General features: G+C 40.4%; 1 protein-coding gene across 1 annotated transcript in view; it reads left to right on the top strand.

Moving 5' to 3' along the window:
* Positions 1-4,377: 4,377 nt before the first annotated feature.
* DOCK10 (dedicator of cytokinesis 10) overlaps positions 4,378-20,096 on the top strand; it is a 214,777-nt gene continuing 199,058 nt past the window's right edge. Inside the window, exon 1 of the mRNA XM_077748708.1 lies at positions 4,378-4,539. Within this exon, the coding sequence (XP_077604834.1) occupies positions 4,378-4,539 (162 nt within the window). The remainder of the gene's footprint in view (positions 4,540-20,096) is intronic.

Here is a 20,096-nt window from a genome sequence, read left to right as displayed (position 1 = left end):
TCACTTTTCTGTATCTCAACCATAGGCTTTTACAGCCAATATGGATAGATGAGTCATTTCTGCCAATGAACACTTAACACAGTAAATACATTTTAAAATTTTTATCAAATTCATTATATATAAAAACGTTTCTCTCCCTCTCTCTCTGTAAAAAAAAAAAAAAAAAAAAGGGAGGGACACCTGTGTGGCTTAGTCAGTTAAGAGTCTGACTCTTGATTTTGGCTCAAGTCATGATCCCAGGATTGTGGGATCGAGTCCTGTGTTAGGCTCTGTGCTGAACATGGAGCCTGCTTGGGATTCTGTCTCTCTTCCTCTATCCCTCACCCCTGTTCATGCTCTCTCTCTCTCTGTCTCCAAAAAAAAAAAAAAAAAGTTTTTAAATTCCCATCAAAATGCAATGTAATTTATCACCCCAAAACGATCTTTTAAAACTGCTAGCTACTTTCTAAAAGTGTCATCCAAAGAAACATCACACATTTTTCTGTGAAAGACATAACAGTTCTTAAAGCAGATTTTCCAGGGCTGCCTCACTATATACCCTGTTGTGTGCTAAAGATTTTTCTGTTTTTGTCCACCTTTGGAAGATACAAGTTTTACTTGGGACAAATGTGACATGTGGATTGGTTAAAAATTCAGACTCTGGAGCCAGACTGGCCAAATTCAAATTCTAGTTCTGCCATGCATTCAAATTCTAGTTCTGCCACTCACTAGCTGTGATTTGATGAGCAAGTCATTTAACTTCTCTGTGCCTCAGTTTCCTCAGCTGTAAAATGGGGATGATCCGAGTACTACCTTGTAGAGTGAGGGGTAAAGAAAACAATGCACATAAATATTATTTAGAACCCTGGCTGGCATGTAATAGATGCTGTGGAAGGGCTTGCTTGATTATTGTATCATAATCATCATAATTATTACTCACTTCATGGTGGGCACCAGGTATAGAGTGAACCAAGTAAGTCTCAATTCTTACAGAGATGTCTCCCCTTCTCTCTGCCCCTTCCTCGCTCAAGCTCTGTCTCTCTCTCCCTCAAAAATACATAAACATTAAAAATATTTATTAAAAAAACTCAGAATAAAATCTAGTTTCCAGCACTTCTTGGGAAAATTTAGTTTTACAGACATTAGTAAAATTATTTCCTCATTGGACTGATGGGTGTGGGGAGGAGGGGGGTGATGGGCATGGAGGAGGGCACTTGTGGGGATGAGCACTGGGTGTTATATGGAAACCAACTTGACAATAAACTCCTTGTAAAAAAATAAATAAAAAATAAAAAGATAAAAAATTATTTCCTCATCTGTAATACTAAGAAATCTTACTTTTATCATTTTACATTTATAAACATCTTAATGAATCATAAAATAAAACCCAGCTAGGAGAAGAGGCAGACGAGACCAGAGAGAGTCTCCAAATGTTATTGAGTAGTGAGGCCATGCAGATTTGATGCTTAAAAACCAAATTAATAATTTGTCCTATTAATACTTCAAATGAAAATAGCAGACACCTGGGAAGGGTTCCCACCTCACTTTTAAATCCTTCCTCTGTATAACATAACATGTATGCTAAATATGAGGGGGAACGTGTTCAGTCTCTTCAAGTTGATTTTTATCTCTTCCCCACCCCTAACTTAATTTACTATGTAAACCATGGAACTCAGAATCCAACTTCTTTCTGGCACCTTTGCTACAGATTTGGAATTTTTTCATAAGAAAATGCTGAGCTAGGGGCGCCTGGGTGGCTTAGTCGGTTAAGCATCCGACTTTTGCTTTGGTCATGATCTCGTGGTTCGTGGGTTCGAGCCCCGTGTCGAGCTCTGTGCTGACAGCCAGCTCAGAGCCTGGAGCCTGTTTCAGAGTCTGTATCTCCCTCTCTCTCTGACCCTCCCCTGCTCATGCTGTCTCTCTCTCTCTCTCTCTCCTAGAAATAAATAAAAAAATATTAAAAAAAGAAAAGAAAAGAAAAGAAAATGCTGAGCTAGATGTCTAACTGTTACCCTTGGTTTTTGTCCTTATGGTCTCTCGTGCACTGGGTAACTGTGGTATGCATTGAATTCCCAAGAAACTAATTTTCGGAGGTTCCCTTTCCTTAATGATGGAAGTTGAAAGAGAAAGCAAGAGAGAGAGAAGATTGAAAGCCCCACAGCAGAGCACCAATAATAGGATGGAGTCCCTCAGAGGCAACAAGGGGATCGATGGAAACAGGACTCTAATAGCTAGAAAGCATCTCGTTTGTTTCCCCCAAAGACTTTGGCATCTGCCAAAGCATCTGACTCCAAAAGCCACCCCAGAAGTTAGGGAGTTAGAGAGAGGGCCCCAGAGAGGAGTCCGGGATGGGGACTGCTTCTCTCCTGCCAAGGCCACGGGGTACACCAGGGACCCCACTCCCACTGCCAGCCAGAGCTGGTGGAGTGTTTAGGTACCTTCAGTGAGCGCCTTGCTGCATCCGACCTGTTGGTTCATGAGCGGATGACCAGAGCCTAAGGGAACAGGTGCGGAGTGCCTGGCGTGTAGGGAGCGGGTGGATGGGGCTCCCAAGGAGCCCGGAGGAGCGATCATGTTTGAAATGACACATTCACAACCATGGAAGCCCACTCAGTGCTTTGCCTCTGGTGGACACCATTTACATACATACATACATATAAATATATATATATAAATTTTTTAATGTTTATTTATTTTTGAGAGAGAGACAGAGTGTGAGCGGGGGAGGGGCAGAGAGACACACAGAANGATGTGTATACATATATATATATATATTTTTTTTTTTCAATACACACAAGCCTGATAGGCTAAATGGTAGCCTCTCTTCAGTAAATGCGCCAGTTGTTTGCAGTAAAAATGGTTTAGATTAGCACTCGGGCACTCTGACAAAAGGTCTGGAGGGGTTAGGGGACTTGCCAGCATCATTAGCATTTTTTTCTTCTTTTTCCAGCAGCACTAAAATATGTTTGCTCAAAACAGAGGGAGATGAAAAACTACTGGCAGCCAGTACCTCTTAGGAGGAAAAAAAAATGTTTTACTTGTCTGGCAAACGTACCAATTAAATAATGCTGTGTTGTGACAGATTACTGAGCAATTAATGCCTAATTGAGCATCATGCTAGAGGCTTGTGTGAGAGCAACTTCACTGGAGCTGAGTGGCCACACCTCATAGCAAAACAAACCTACTTCAAACTTCTTGCAGCAGCCTCAGCGCCGAGGAGCCCAGAAACCAAAGAAAACATTTTTCCTTTGAATCCCTGAGACTTACACTGGAAGGATTAGCTTGATAGAAAGATCCCAACATTGCAAATCCTACTGGGGATTTCATAGTTTCCTCGTTTGTAAGCAAAATCCATTTGCTGGGAGATATTTTTAGTGCAAGCATCCCCGGTTGTACTATTCTCTTACAGTATACCATTAGATCTTGAAGCCAGTCCAGGCAGGTCACGTGATTTCTAAGCATCTCTTTGGTTCTCTCCTAAGTGACTAGTCTTGCAGGAGCCAGGGAATACTAGACTCTTAACTACCGAAGACCTCAAAGTCCTTCCTGAAGCCTTGAATTCTTATTGATAGGTTGCGAAAATGCTTTACAGCTGCTTTTTCCAAGAGGTCACTTGGCAGAGCCTGCTGAGTGACCTCAGTAATACAGATATTTTCAGCCCCACAAGCTGCCTATGTAAATATAAAAATGTATTAGGCTGCAGAACTGCGTGTGTGGGAACACAACAACCATACTATTGAAAGGAAATCATGGAGGGGGGGACCACTGGGTGTCACTTGTGTGGGTTTGGTTAACGCGTGCCTGCTTTTGATAAATCGTTTTGATTCAGCGGCTCCACATTTCGGATGAGCCCGTTTCATTTCTGGAATTGAAGAGCTATAAAAAGTAAAACCCCAATCACTGAGTGAGGTGTCTAGCAAAATTTCCTTCCAGAAGTGTTTACGCTGAAAAAGGAAACAATCATTTTCACCCTTGATACGACACTCCCCGGCCTTGGGAAAATGTCCGTGTGGAGTTAGATTTCCAGTTGTTTGGTTGAAAGAGAGTTATTTATTTGAGTGTCTGGGTGAAAATGATATATTTATTCAGACCTCTGAAGCTGGAATCAGAGAGAATCGTTGCAACGAACAGGAAACATGTTCTCGAGATGAATTGAGAAATAACTCTCCGGGCGAAACGCTCTAATATTCCTGAGTGCGTTCAATTTCAGTGGATCAAATCTTTCCCATCTCTGCATCCAAGCTATTTGGCGGCGATCAGATGATCAGAGCTCGAGGAAGTGATTGGAGAGTCAGCTGGCCGCAGCTGCAATGTAGGCTGTTTTCAGGGACAAGGAGCCACTGTTTTTCCAACATAGCATCAACATAGAAGTTATTTAGTAGGCTCCACGATGCAGCTATGGGCTGCACAGCCAGCATTGTTCTGCTTCAAGCTCTTCGTTCTGTGGTCCAGAGGAGCTGTCCACACATTTGTAGACGACGCCAAGAGGAACCGTCCCACGAGATTGTGCCTCTGGAGAGCGAGGATGAGATGAGTAGACCCAGAACCCTCATCATCATGGTACAGTATTTGTGGCAAAGAAGCCAGAGTTGATTGAACTGTTATTATAGAAATGAGGTTGCCATTTAGGGTTTGGGCTGTTCGGCTTTCGATAAAGAAATGTGTGACTGAGGCTTTACTACTGTGCTTTCTTTTCCATGTAGGGAAAATCTTTAAAATGATTTCTATCAGTCAGAGTTGGTTTCCTTTCCCTTAGATCTGTCCCCAAATGTGCAGTTTATCGGTCTATCAGACATTCTCTTCTGCCTGACATTGTGTATGCTGTCATTCACTTTTGTGCAGAGAAGAAGAGAAAACTTGCAGAGTCTGGTTTGGTTCGGTGGCTTTGATTGTGTGACTCTAATTTGAAAGGAGAGCCCCAAACATAGTCTTAGATTCCATGTAACCAATCAGGTTGTGTAGATGTTGGTAGTTAGACATCTCACTTCAAGGTATTTGGAGTTTTTACTGCCAACTCTGCAATGCAAATGCCTTTAGAGAATGCTTAACTTAGGCACAAACTCAGAATAAAGTTTTTGAGAATTTTGTGGGATGCATGGCGTTTTCATTGAACAGCTATTTCTGGCACATGCCTGTCTGTGCTTTAGTTATAACAGATAGTGTTACTCCTTATTTGTACACCTATTTTGTCAGCAAGAATAAAGTGGAGGGTAGCATCTTTCCTTATTTGAGGTCCAGGGAGAGATCTGCTTAGTCACTGAAACCCCACGTTACGATGGAGGTGGTGTGCTAAAGTTTCAAAAATTGGGGAGGCACTGTGTAGTTTGAGCACGATCGACTTTTTGCCTCTTAGATTTCAATGTGCAGTTAGCAAGGATGTTGTAAATAATGAATGAAAAATACCTGTTACACTAAAAGTTTTGAAATGAAAGTCATTTGTTTTGGCCTGTAACTTTGAGGGACAGAATATTGAGCTATACCACTCTTTGCCAACTTCTTCAATTAATTGATATTAGGTCTTTAAATGGCAATACTGGGGGGACCTGGATGGCTCAGTCAGTTAGGCGTCTGACTTCAGCTCAGGTCATGACCTCATGGTTCCTGGGTTCAAGCCCCACATCAGGCTCTGGGCTGACAGCTCAGACCCTGGAACTTCCTTTGGATTCTGTGTCCTGCTCTCTGTCTGCCTTTTCCCTGATCACTCAGGGTCTCTCTGTCTCTGTCTCTCTCTCTCAAAAATAAATAAAAATTCCAAAAATTTTAAAAAAATAAAATAAAAGCAACACTGTTCTTGAACTATTACGCTATGATTTTCTCTAGGAGGAAATGCTACATAAGAATAATTTCATGCTTATTATTCCCATAAGTTTTTCACAAATTAAATTTTAAAGGATTTGAGGCTTTCTCCCCCAAGTTTAACTCTTGTTGATAATGTTAGCATTCTATAGTTATGTATTAAATGCTCATGCCATCTCAATCATTAAACAGTCTTCCCCTGCCCCTAAATTTACCACTTAGACTATAAAATTTAGCAAGTAGAAATTTTCAAAAGAAAAAAAATAACAATGTCTTATTGTTTCAAGGATTTTTTACTTTATATGATACCATTATGGACGTTAAATGGAGTAATGTTGAATTTACTGGTGAAGAAAACAGGGCTTCAGAAAGATTGCCTATCTTGTTCATATTACATAGCTGCCACATTCCAGAGCCTAGAGCCACATTTAGATCAAGGATTACAAAAGCCAGCATAATTTCTACTCTGTTCATACCTCTACAGGAAATAATGATAACACTGAGTTTTATGAGAAGCTGATGGAAATATTGGGCCACTCAGCGTAAAATATGCACAGACAGAATCACAGTGCATCCTAAAGGCTTCCTATGGGCCACCCCACCTTCATGCATTCAACAGCTATTTATTGGTGGCGCACCATGGGCCAGCCGCTGTTCCAGGCATTTGGAATCCACCTATGAACAAACCCATCAGAGATCTTTGTCCTAAGTTGCAAAGTTTTATGTTGATAGTGTATTTCCCAAGCCTTGTTGTTATGGAAATGCCATATGAGCATTGTGATGTATAGTGTACAGATTTAAGTCGGTGAAATAATTCTGTATCTTTCAAGACAGGAGTTCAAAAACCTTAATGTGTTTTAAAATAACCTAGGAATTCTTTTTAAAACATTTTTAATGTTTATTTATTTTGAGAAAGAGAGACAGAGTGCAAGCAGGAGAGGGGCAGAAAGAGAGAGGGAGACACAGAATCTGAAGCAGGCTCCAGGTTCTGGGCTGTTAGCACAGAGCCCGATGTGAGGCTTGAACCCATGAACCATGAGATCATGACCTGAGCCAAAGTCAGACCTTATCCAACTGAGCCACCTAGGTGTCCCTAAAAGGAATTCTTATATACAAACCAATTCTTGGGCTTCTGGACCCATGTAGAAGGTGTGGGATGCAGCCTGGAATCACACTTTTAGTAAACACCTCTGGGCACTTTGGATGGAGGAGCCCCATGGATGACACCCAGAAAAACACAGCTCTGGAAACTGATCATCTACATCTGTGCACCTCATGTCCTTCTTTATTCTGATAGGCTAATAATTTCTCTAGCTCTAAGCTTCTGAGAAAACTGATTTTTTTCCTCTCTCACTTTTCCATCACCTGTTAGTAACCAAATTTGTATATTGATATTGTGTGTGTGTGTGTGCATGTGTGTGTTTGTGTGTGTTTGCATGCATGTGCTTGAGAGAGGGGTGGGCAGGGAGAGAGAGAGAGAGAGAGAGAGAGAAATCACAAACTCTGGAGCCAGAGGCCTTGGGTTGAAACCTTAATTTATCACTTATCAGCTATGTGACCTTCCCCACACTGTTTAACCTTTCTATGCCTCTTTTTCTCATCTGTAAGACCAGGGTAATAGTGCCTTCAACCCAGAGCTGTTGTGAGGGTTAAATAAAGCAAAATATATGTTAATTGGTTAGAATTAAGTCTAGATATATTAGAAACATGTTCAATAAGGGGCATATTCAATAGCTGAAAAGAGTGACATTTGGGGAAAGACCCAGAGGAGCTGAGGGAATGAATCATGCCAGTGTCTGTGGGGAAATATCTCAGGGAGAAGGACTAGCCAGGGTGAAAGTCTCTAATATGGGGAAAAGCCAAGGGTGTTTGAGGAACAGTAGGGAGGCCAGTGCAGCCAAGTGAGCCAAAGAGAAGGTAGTAGAAGGTGAGGTCATTGAGGTAATAGGGGACAGATCACCAAGGCCATCATGAAGACCTAGAGGTAGCTTTTCCCAAGAGTAAGGAAGCCATTGGAGAGAGTAGACACAGAAAAGTCCAGAGCCTGAGCTGTGGGGCCAGAATGTCAGAGTTTGAGTCCTGTCTCTGCAACTTACTAGCTGCATGACCATGACAAATGACTTGTCCTCACTGTGCCTTAGTTTTTTCACTGATAAAACACAGAGTAATGGTACCTACAGTATAAGGTTATTGTGAGAATTCAGTAGTACTTGCAAAGAGCTTAGATCTGTGCCTGAGGGGATAGTAAGTGCTCATTTAACAGGAAGCCTATTAACCTGGAGGACTTTGAGCAGGACAGTAACAAGACCCGTGGCTACAGAGGGGCCAGGGTTAAAGCAAGGAGACTATTAATTATGAAGATTTACAATGGCCCCAGCAAAAGGCCTGAATGGTAGTTATTGAGGTTGTGAGAAGCAGATAGATTCAAATGTATTTCAATAATAAGGCCAGTAGGGCTTGCTTATAAATTCAACATAAGGTATGAGAAAAGAAGAGGACTCAGGGATGAACGTGCAGTAATTTGGTTTTGCTCTTGGTTTGTCTGTGATTTTTTTAGCCTTACCAACCAGAAGACTGAGTTGCCATTCAGGTGGGGAAGACTAGAGGAGAAGATTTGGCAAGAGAATCTAAGTTCATTGTAAGACATATTAAGTTTGAAATGGCTGTTAGGTCTATCTATATATGGAGATTTCAAAATAGAAATTGGATATACAAGTCTCAGTTCTGAGGAAAAGTCTACAGAGTAGAGAATAATGCCGGACACAAGATGAAGACCAATTAAATGGCAAATGAATAAATGATCTCTTTTCTAGTTTTCTGTAATACTTACAGTGTGTCAATCCATTTGCAGTTAATCATATCTTGAACTATACATTGAACTCGTACTTATTTATTTACATTACTGTTCATATACTTTTCTTATCTCACTGGTAGATGGGGGAACCCCATAAAGGTAGGAACTATGTTTTTATCTCCCACTGGTGCCCGGCTCAATTCATGCTATAGCTTAAAAACTGAACATAAGTATTGTTGATTCTCTGAAACTTTTAAGTAATTGGCTGATATGAAAAGCTCCGTTGATAACGTTGTCTACTTAAGTTTTCATTGAAATGTCCAGGAGTAAGTCAAGGATGGAGAAAGCTACTACAATAAATACAAGATTGTGAATGTTGATATTCTTCAGAAGGTTTTGGCATTCAAGACTTCATTATTCCAAAGAATCTGATTCTTGAAGTCCTGGCTCTGAATTCATGCCTGGATAAGCTTTGGGCTGGCATTGACTGTACTTGGCTGCATAGTCCACAGTGGAGAGCCTTGATAAACATTAAAATAAACCCTTGTGGGCCCTTGGCATTTACAACCTCTGACACTATTACAATGGTCTATTAAAATGCAGTCAAGCTGGGGTGCCTGCGTGGCTCAGTCGGTTAGGCATCCGACTATGGCTCATGTCATGATCTTGCAGTCTGTGAGTTTGAGCCCTGTGTTGGGCTCTGTGCTGACGGCTCAGAGCCTGGAGCTTCTGTCAGAGTCTGTGTCTCCCTCTCTCTCTGCCCTTCCTCTGCTCTCACTCTGTTTCTCTCTCTCTCTCCCTCTCAAAAAAGTTAGACATTAAAAACAATAAAATGCAGTCAAGTGTAACTGGGGGAAAAATGAAATTTTTTCAAAACTCTGATTCATCTCTCACTCAAAACTTTTGCTCTGATGGGAGAATTAACAGAAACGTTTTTGTCAATTATTTTTTGTCAAATTTTTAACTTCCTTTATAACATATTTCATTAAAAGATCTCAGACACTACCTACTTTAATATTTGTCTGTCTGCTGTTTCCTGGGGAAGGTTTATAATATCTTATGTCATTTAGAAGTTGGCTTCCATTTTAAGGCCCGTTTCCTCTCCACCCCACCCCCACCCCAACGAGTAACATATAATGGAGGGTAGAGATGAGCCAAGAGGAAGACAAGAAACAAGTGCTGGGCAGGCTGCTGGTGTCTCACTCCGCTGCATAACCAACTTCCACTCAGAAGATTTAAGGTCTCAACTCAAAAAGTGGAACATTTTTAAAATCCATGAGGATTTGGGGCTATCTCTGAAATAGTAGGAACCATTCAATGTCAGTTTGTGAATGCCAGAGATCTAGTGGACAAAGCAAGTCAAACATGGCTTTATCTTTCATTTTGGTTAAAGACAGAAGAAAGTGACAATAGCCTCAACTTGGGGTATATCAGGGAGGTGAAGTCTTGTGTGAGTCGGGGACATACATTTGTATGGTGAACGTTTGAGAGCCAGGGTACTTCAGTCACTGCCAGGAGGCCTGCATTGCCAGTCCACTTTGACTCTCTAGACCCTGTAGAATGCCAGGCCCAGTGCTAGGGTGCATGGCTCAGATACTGCCCTCCGTCTGTTTTGTATGGCCTGGGAACTACGAATGCTTTTCACGATTTTAAAATGTAATATAAATATATAAACATTTTGTTTATTTTATATATATATATTTTATATGTAAAAATATAAAACAAATGTAGAAGTAAGAAGACTGTGCAGCAGAGACTATCAATGGCCCACAAAGCCTGGAGTGTTTACAGTCTTGACCTTCTACCGGACAAGTACGCTCTGGTGAATGATGTGGGCTCAACCCGAATGGAAACTCTGCTGGGTTGTACCTTTGACCTTTGCTGTGTATTTGCTCTTCTGCCTAACTGCCTACAAAGGAACTGGAGTTTTTCCTGGGCAGTTTTTGCTCACCTGAATGTCTGAAAACTGCTGAGATTTGGTGGGGAATTCGAGATTTGGAGTGAGAAGCTCAGTGTAGTCTCAGATCTATCACTTGAGCATCTGTGGGGGCATGTGGGTGGCTCAGTGGGTTAAGCATCCAACTTCAGCTCAGGTCATGATCTCATGGTTCATGAGTGCAAGCCCCGCATCGAGTGCTCTGCTGTCAGCACAGAGCCTGCTTCACATCCTCTGTACTCACTCTCTCTGTGCCCCTCCCCCACTCATGCTCGCTCTCCAAAATAAAATAAGCCTTAAAAAAAGAAACCCATGTAAGCTAACATGCTGATCCATTGAGCTAGGTTTTTTATTTTTTTTAATGTNTGCCTCTCTCCCTTTCCCCCACTATTTCCCCCCTTCTTCTCCCCCATGGTCCTCAGTTAAGTTCCTCCTAATCCTCCTATACGTGCAAACATATGGTATTTGTCCTTCTCTGCCTGACTTATTTCTGAGCTAGGTTTTTTAAGTGGGAAATATCATTTATCCTGTCTGTTTGAAGCATCAGAATATTTTTTACAGAATCATTTTGTAAACTAGTGAGTATTATGTAAGGACGGAGTCCTGTAGGTTAGCTGGCTAACTTGTAACCCCAAAGATCCACTGTCAGCTGCTGTGCCCATGAGAGTTCATTATCCTTTGGGTGACTCCCTTAGCAATGAGGCCATTTAAATGAGGTGTTCCATATCCACCCCAAAATAATGGTACAGTGGCCAGGAGAGAGTGGGTGGATGTGGCTAGAAGAGAGACCCCAAAGAGGGACCTATGAATAAAACTGGGACCAGAGAGGAATATACTATGGGAACTGTTTCCAAGGAAATAAAATGATCTCTCTTCCTATTCTATAAAAAATATTATACCGTATTACACTTATTACCAAAGGAAATTTAACATGATTGCCTAGTTTCATCATTTTGGATGGATATAGGGGGAAGAAACAACTTTCAGACATTCTAAATCCTGAATTAATGTTCTTATTTCATTTTAGTGAAGTTGAATCTTGAATATACTAATGTAGGGTTCCCCGGGGAAAGGAAGCTTGTGTGATGAAGTGTGATTTTAAATGGTCTGCCGTGGATGGTGTAAGCACAGAGAATCTTTAACAGTTATTTTTCCTTGTGAGCTGGTTTTGAGCTGAATTCCAAAGGTGTAGAAGATGAACAAATGAATTGAATGGCTTCTCTGTGGGTATAAGAATTAATTGAATGTGATCAGAGACTTAGTAATTAGCAACACAAATCTTTAAGGCAAAGGCTTACTAAATTCAGATTACATCTGGTATCAGCTTGTCCAAATGATCATGCAGCTTTCTAGTTCTCCAAATGACACAGATTTAGAAATAATAAGGAACAAAGAAAAAATATACAGAAACTAAAAAGTAATGTTTAAAATGTAAAGCCACCACAATGATAAAGAAAAGCCAAAAATCAGGTGTTGTGGGGTATGCAGAAACTTTCACCAAAAACAATTAGCAAAGTCAAGTATATGGAGATATAGATAGATATAAATATATACTAGAATATAGAGAACATTATCCTTTTAGTAGACGTGAGGGTTTTGGGAAAGGCCATAGATTGAAGATGAAAAAGATTAGAGTACCAAGGATGAAAACATAGTCATATGACCAGAAAAAGCATAGACTCAATAAATCAGTAATAAAAAGCCTCTTAACTTTTAAAACTAATCAAATATAGGGATGCCTGGGTGGCTCAGTCAGTTAAGCATCCAGCTTCAGCTCAGGTCATGATCTCGCAGTTTGTGAGTTTGAGCCCCACATTGGGCTCTGGACTAACAGCTCAGAGCCTGGACCCTCCTTTATATTCTGTGTCTCCCTGTCTCTCTGCGCCTCTTATGCACATGCTCTGTCTCTCTCTGTCTCTGAATAATAAATAAAAACGTTAAGTAATTTTAAAATAATCAAATATAAAAAAGCCTGGTTATACTTGTTTTTGTTTCTTTGCTTTCCAGAAGACTATATTTAAAGCTCATCCCCAAGTACCAGGCTTTGATCTAATGAAATCTTGTGAAAACTGAGTAATCCGGTTGAGGACAAAATGCATCCTTTGGAAAACTTAACAGAAATACGATTTTTCCCCATGCTCCAACAAATTTCTTCTGGATACTTGTTTCATTCTCTCAGATTTTATTTCCACGGAGCTGATTTACTTAGAGAGGGGCTAAGGTTTAGGATTTTGAAATTCATTTCCAATAATCTACTTTATCCTGCTGGAATGTAGTTCATTCTTTAAGACCAACGAATTTCATATGTTTATGTAAACTTGTCATGGTTACATGGCCTGAACATCAGAAATTCAGTAGACAACTGAGGGTCAACTGCTCCCTGCGTTTAACAGGCATAAACAGCAGCAGACAGTGGCTAGCTGCTCCATTCTGGAGCTTACAGTTTGCTGGTGGAGACAGAAAGGACTGGAAAAATATAAAGTTGTAATCACAATAAGTGTTTCAAATAAAGAAGTTACGTTCCACCTTACAACTGTATCCTTAACAGCCAACCTCAACAATCCAATTGGCGAGACCTTCCCATAAGGAGATAGCAAAGGATCGGGGACCTGGAGAGCAAATAGATGCTAAGAAGAGAGAGGATGCCGTGTGTAGTCTTGACTTCTATTTTGTTGCTGAGGGGGGTTAAGAGCCAGAGTGCATTTGCTTGCTGTGTGATCTCTGGATCAATTATTTAAATTCTCTGTGCCTTGGCTTTCCATAGAACGGGAATAAAGAGAGTACCTATCTCTGTCAGTTTCCTGTGCTTGCTGTAACAGATTACGACAAATTTAGTAGCTCAAAACAATGCACACTCATTATCTTATAGTTCTGGAAGTCAGAAATCCAAAATGAGTCTCATCTGGCTAAAACTGGCAGGGCTGCATGCCTTTCTAAAAGAGGCTCTAGAGGAAGATCTGTTGGGTTTTCTGTTTCTGTTTTGTTTTGTTTTGTTTTCCTTCTGGGGATTTTTTTGTTTTGTTTTGTTTTGTCTTTGTTTTTGTTTTTGTTTTTGTTTTGGCCCTATTCCATCTTCGAAGCCAGCGGCAGTGTGCTGTCTTCAGACATCTCTCTGATTCTGACCCCGGGCTCTCCTACCTCCCTCTCTCATCTCCAAAAGACCCTTGTGATTATACTAGACCTACCTGGACAATCCAAGATAATCTCTTGATCTAAAGGTGAGCAGATTGGCAACCTTAATTCCATCTGCAGACTTACTTCCCTCCTGCCATGTAACAGATTATAGGTTCCAGGACTTTGGACACGGACAACCCTTGGGGAGGGGGAGGTGGTGGTATTGTTCTGTCTATCCTAGTATCTCATAGGATTATTCTTAAAATAAAGATATTTTTAAAATCATTTTAATGTTTCTTTATTGTTGAGAGAGATAGAGACAGAGCGTGAACTGGGGAGGAGCAGAGAGACGGGGAGACACAGAATCTGAAGCAGGTCCAGGCTCCACAGAGCCCAATGTGGGGCTCAAACTCACAAACTGCAAGATCGTGACCTGCGCTGGAGTCTGACACTTAACCGACTGAGCCAGCCACGTGCCCCCCAAAAAAGGTATTCTTAAAGTAAAGGGCCTATAATACTTCTAGGAACCTGGTAAGAACTCACTAAGTTTTAGCTATTATGATTTCTTTTATTGTCTTGAAACAAAGAAACGTTCACAAATTTAGTATACTTTAAGGAGTTATTTTAGGAAAAAGAATTAAACTAGCAGAAGGAAACTTAATTTGTGCTTCATAGAATGTGGGGAAATGGACATTCAAGGTTTGTTTATTTCCTGGAGTGCTGCAATACTTATTGAATAGACTATTCACATAAATAGATGGTTTGAAGAACATTTCTGTGTGTTGGATACTTTCTTCTATGTTTTTGACCAATTGCTGCTCTTCTGAAATTTAACTTTTCACTTTTTCTTGTTTCCGTCTCATCATTTATAAAGGAATATTGCATCTCTCCCGTTCTCCAAATTATGCCAAATTTCAAAATGATAAGAAACAGGGGGCCTGTTTGGTTCAGTTGGTTAAGTGTGTGACTCTTGGTTTTGGCTCAGGTCGTGATCTCACTCTTCGTGGGATCAAGCCCTGTATCAGACTTCATGCTGACAGCATGGAGCCTGCTTGGGATTCTCTCTCTCCCTCTCTCTCTGCCCCTTTACTTCTCGTACTCTCTGCCTCTCTCTCAAAATTAATAAATAAGTTTTGAAAAAATGAAAAGGAACAAAGAAAATCATACAAGATCTTAGAATAAATGATTAGAATTTAAAACCTCTACAATAATAAAGAAAAGTAGAAGACCAGGTGTTACTGAGAAAGAAAGAAAATGCATTTTAAGTTCAGCAGGGAGAATTAAAGTTATTAACTTAAAGATACAGAATAGTCTATATCTTATCTGTCATTTTTAAAGTTATTTCCGTGTTCGTAGATGCGAGTAGACTTGTTACAGATTTATAACAGTTAAGGAACTTAATTCAAAATTAAGGGAGCTGGATTCTTCTAGAAGTAGATACTCAGGAAAAGGTTTGATGAATGAATCAATGCACGTAAGCCATAGCTTATGGGTCATGAAGCTTACAAAGTAGGAATCCACGAAATGAAAACAAAATACAGATTTATTTGGTAAGTTCTCAGGATCCTTTCTATGTCAAAGAAAGTAGGAATGAAAGTGGTGTTCACAAAATAATAGCTCTTTAGAGAGTACATCCAGCTATGCGTCAGGCACTTTGCTGAGAAATGGGCACAGTTATCTTTTCTTGTTGCCATAACAACCACTAGAGGAAACTAATTTTTTTTATCATTGAGGAAGATATTAAAGAATAGCTCTGTGCAATTGAAATACAGTGCAAGTCACATAATAGAAAATTTCCTAGGAGCTGTATTTTAAAAAGTAAAAAAAAAAAAAAGAAATTAATAATACATTTTCTTAAACTCAATATATCCAAACTATTATTATTTTGATATATAATCAATATCAAATGAGCAATGAAATATTTGATATTTTTATACCAAAGTCTTCAAAATTCAGTATGTGTAATTGCTTACAACACATTTCCATTTGGATGCTAAATACTTATCCCAAGAACGTGGTCAGTATGTAGATTTTATAAAGTTTACTTGTTGAAAGAGTAAATTTATGTATCTCAGTTGTTTCAAAACTAGTCAGATATTTTCAAATAATTGGAGAGGCCATCAGTCTTCGAGTTAAATCAAAATTAATCCAAAGTAACTGTCATGAAAAATTCACTTCCTCAGTCACACTAACCGCATTTCAAGCACCTTGTAGCCTCCACCAGCTAGCCGCTGCTGCCTAGGACAGTGAAGGTATAGCAATCAGTGAGCTTGCGGAAGGTCCCCCATCCAGTAACTGTGATTTGAACCCAGAACCATTGCTTGTGGCCATTATGCCATCTGCCTTTCTTGAAACCCCAGAGCGGTGAGTGGTGCAAGATTTCTGCCTGACTTTATGAGTGTATGCTCTATAGCATTGCATGGTGTTTGCTTCTTTGATTATGACAAAACTAAACTGCACAAAATATGCCATTTAATTTCTTTAAAGCATATAGGGAGGGGCAGGGGAGACCAAGGTGTCCATAAATATGAAGAAAGATTTGAGATGAATTAAAAAAATTTTTCCCCGTCCTTAGAAAATCCTCCTACATTGCATAAATGACATCCTTATCAAGTTGGCAAATGAGTCAGATAAATAAAAGTAAAAAAAAAAAAGTGAAAAGACTACCAAGGCTAGAGATAGAGTCAAGGACAGCCCCCAGGGTGGCCCTTGTCAAACCTGTAATGTCCCTGTGGCCCAGACATGCCCACCTTTTTATCCCCACCCTCTTTCTCTCCTCTCTAGCAGCCTGGACCCGCTCACCTCCCCCACTGAACCTGCCTGCCCTCCCCTCTCTGTTGACTCAAGCTGGGATCACTTTCCAGAACATTCTACTGAAGTGTCCAATATTGCAAACTGCTTGGTACTCTTCTTAAAAATTCAGGGTTCTCCATAGGGATTATATAGAGTAATAATATTAGGGACTGGGGATCATAAAATTCTTGCCTCACTTGAAAGGTGAAACTCGGGCCCCAAGAGATAAATTAACATGTGTGACCTTCAGAAGAGTTGGTGGCTGCACAAGGACATTTGCCTGGGTCTCAAAATGAAAGACCCACTCCTTTTTAACTACCTGCTATTCCCTCACTATCCAAAGACTATGTTATTTCCAGAGTATGTGCACAATTTCAAGTGAAACCACATATGCGTTGACTGCAAAATACTAACAAGTATAGCGAAAATTATCTGGTTTCTGACTTTTTTTTTTCCTGATCATTTTAGAGGAATAAATCTCTACAGGGATGTAAGCTAATTCTGCCCATTCTATAAATAAGGGACTCTTGGGATTGCTTTAAGGATTAAATACAAAGAGAATGAGTTCCAGTTAATGTGTAGAGTAAACCAGTGAGCAGATGCTGCAGAAACACAGAATACAAGTGTGCGGGTCCCAGGGGTCCCCAGGAGGAGAGAACAAAGGAAAACAAAAGGCAAATCACTTTCTTATAATCTCTTCAGATTAAAGAGCTCTGTGTTGGGAACAGAAGCGTCTATCTGTTACCTTCCAGGACTCTGACTCCGCAAACGCTGAGCTGTAATCGTGGGTTTCAATCTCGGACCTGTATCGTTTGTAAAACTCGGGGCTGTGGGAGAACTCCTTGCATTTTTTTGAACCCTGGAATCCTGACCAGCACAGCGATGATTCCTCGCAGTGCTGTTGACCTAAATGAAAAGTGAGCTCGATGTGATGCAGGCTACACGGAGGGAAAGTGCCTCTTCCTCATGCGTCCAATGAGGAAAATACCTCCTGTCCACCTGCGTCATAGAAATGAAAGTCATGACTTCTGAAGGCGAAAACAGATTATTATTTTGTGCTCATTCTAAGGGGACGTTTTGGTATGCATGGTGGCGCCTCACTTCTCCACCAGATAAGGAAGCTAGAATATTAAATTCATCAAGGAAAAAGTTATTCATCAAGGGGACTCAGTGGGGGGGCACCTGGGTGGCTCAGTCGGTTGGGCTGAGGACTTCGGCTCAGGTCATGAGCTCACGGGTCGTGGGTTCGAGCCCCGCCTGGGGCTCTGTGCTGACAGCCAGCTCAGAGCCTGGAACCTGTTTCAGATTCTGTGTCTCCTCTCTCTCTGATCCTCATGCTATCTCTCTCTCTCAGATATAAATAAAACATTTTAAAAAATTTTTAAAAAGGGGGACTCAGTGGAAAGTACCCGGTGAACCAAGAGCATTCTCCAAGTGTTCAAGCCATTGGAAGAAATAAGTGGAGCAAAAATGTAGAGATGGGGATCAAGGACAAAGAGAGATGTAAAGTGAGGCGCAAGCGCACTGAGCAGTAAGAGAAATGAAGCGTGAAATGTGTTATTCTCTTTCAAATCAAAGTGCCACTGGATTGTTTTTAAAAAAGCCTTTTAGTGAGGCTTGCTCTAAAACTAGTCTGCTTTTGTGCTTTTTTTGCTAAGACAGTGGGACATTTCCATCTGTGTCACTTTTGCACTCTAGTTTTTATTCCCTTAAATTATCTGTCCCTCATAGCTTACCATATTTTGTCCCATTTTTGCCCATGCTGTTGAAAAAGACTACTGTTGGGTTTGAGTTAAAGATTGTGTATAACCATGTCGTTCTTTTAGCTCTGAGATTGAGCAGAGCCTAGTAGGTCTGTAGCTTTTGGAACTGGGACAGAATCACCCTCAGGGAAGGCTTTTGTTTGGACAGACAGACAAAGGAACCAATGAATATCTCTAGAAATGTTGTCTCGACAAACAGCCCTGGAGTGATCATTGGCTAAGAAGTGGCGGGTAGAGTCTAATCACAGAGTCTTTTTGCACAGCTGAAAAAATAAAATTATAAACCGTGCATGAATTTATCACAAAACAGTTAGGCCCTTTGGAATCACCTAAGATATCCTTCAAGTGCTTTTCAGATCTGTTATTGGGGAAAGTGTATTTCACTGCATGTGTGGTGAAAGTTTTTAAAGATCATCAAGACTTTAGATGACTTCCTTGAAGATGGAGGAATTGAAAGGAGGAGATTTCTCTGTGTACGGAGAATTATCTCTGTGTACATTAAAAAGGGCCAGAATTATCTCTGTGTACATTAAAAAGGGCCAGAAGAAGCTCGCTCCCTTAATTTGGGAAAAGGGCTACTTCTTCAAATAACTGCTCATTATTTAAACTTCCTGGGCAAAGCAGAGAACCCAATCTCAAACTGAGACCATGAGAAGGAGAGAGATGGCAGCTAAGAGATTCACCCTGGGATTCTGCAGAAGACACTGTGCTTCTCTGAAGGCTACATTTGGCAAGCCCTGTTTTCATTTTACCCTCCCCACCCTCTACCTCCATTTGGTTGAAGTTTGTGGGTGTGGATCTACAGGCACGTGTGTATCTCTGGCTCTCTTTGTTCAGCAGTCAAAGAACCTTTCCAACCTTGTGTTGCCTTTAAACATTCAGCTCCATTATATCCAGACAAGCACAGTTAATGTCTGCATGTATTCACGTCATATAGTTCGCTTGGATATGAACTGAACTGTGATGTCATAGCCATTTGCCTGGTAACCAGAGTTTTAAATGGAGCCCTGTATGTATGGGAAAAGTAATCTACTATCTTATTTAGCCACCTACCACTGAGTCTGTTATGTTATTTAGAACCTTATGAGTATAAAGCCAGTGAGGACAAAGTTTTTAATGTATAAATCTTGGCAGATATTATTTCATTTAATCTCTTACCTTCTGGTAATAAGTGTCTATTTGTTACCATTTCACAGAGAATACTAAATACTCCATACCAAGTGGATTTCTCAAGACCAAGTGGATTAAAAGAAGTGATGTGCTAAAGACCACAGAAGAAGCAAGAAATTGAGAATAGGGCCTGGGTAGGTTGCAGGGGATGAGGACCATTGGATGGAGTTGAGCTCTAGGCTTCACACCTTCAAAAGCAAAGCCCTTTCTGGCAGAGAAGGGGTTACTTTGTCCCAGAACCTGCCCTCCCTTGAATTCTTCTAAGGCTTAGATCTGTATTCTTGCGGTTTAATGAATCCAAAGCTTAAATTATTCTTAGTTCCTAGAGGTTATTTTCTGGCGCTCTTCTTTAAATACCACATGAGAATTATTTCAGTCAGTAAAAATACTAAACATATCATTTTCTGTTAGCTTTCTCCTTGCCCTTTTGGTTTCACACACGCTTGGTTTCCTAGCAAATCAAATGCTCTCTTTTAGGGGCAGGATCATGGTCATAACTTAACATTGTTTTACTTTCTCAATGGTTATCTGACTCCATGCTCAAAGGTGTAGATTTAGATGAATCTATTCAAAATTCAGCTGGTGATTCCTATTTAGATGTCTCCCCAAGATGGATAATGAGTAGGTGTTAGAAAACTATGGTTATGGAAAAGGAAAAAATATAGAATAAAGCTACTCAGTTTTTCCTTTTTGTATTTTTTGAATTGTAAAAGAAGTATATGCTATGTAATCAGTGTAAATACTTCACGTC

Source organism: Crocuta crocuta, unplaced genomic scaffold (genome assembly GCF_008692635.1).
Source record: "Crocuta crocuta isolate KB4526 unplaced genomic scaffold, BGI_CrCroc_1.0 scaffold229, whole genome shotgun sequence".
In the NCBI taxonomy this organism is placed as follows: domain Eukaryota; kingdom Metazoa; phylum Chordata; class Mammalia; order Carnivora; family Hyaenidae; genus Crocuta; species Crocuta crocuta.
Note: the sequence above shows the minus strand (reverse complement) of the source record. Positions and strands in the feature narration are given on the sequence as shown.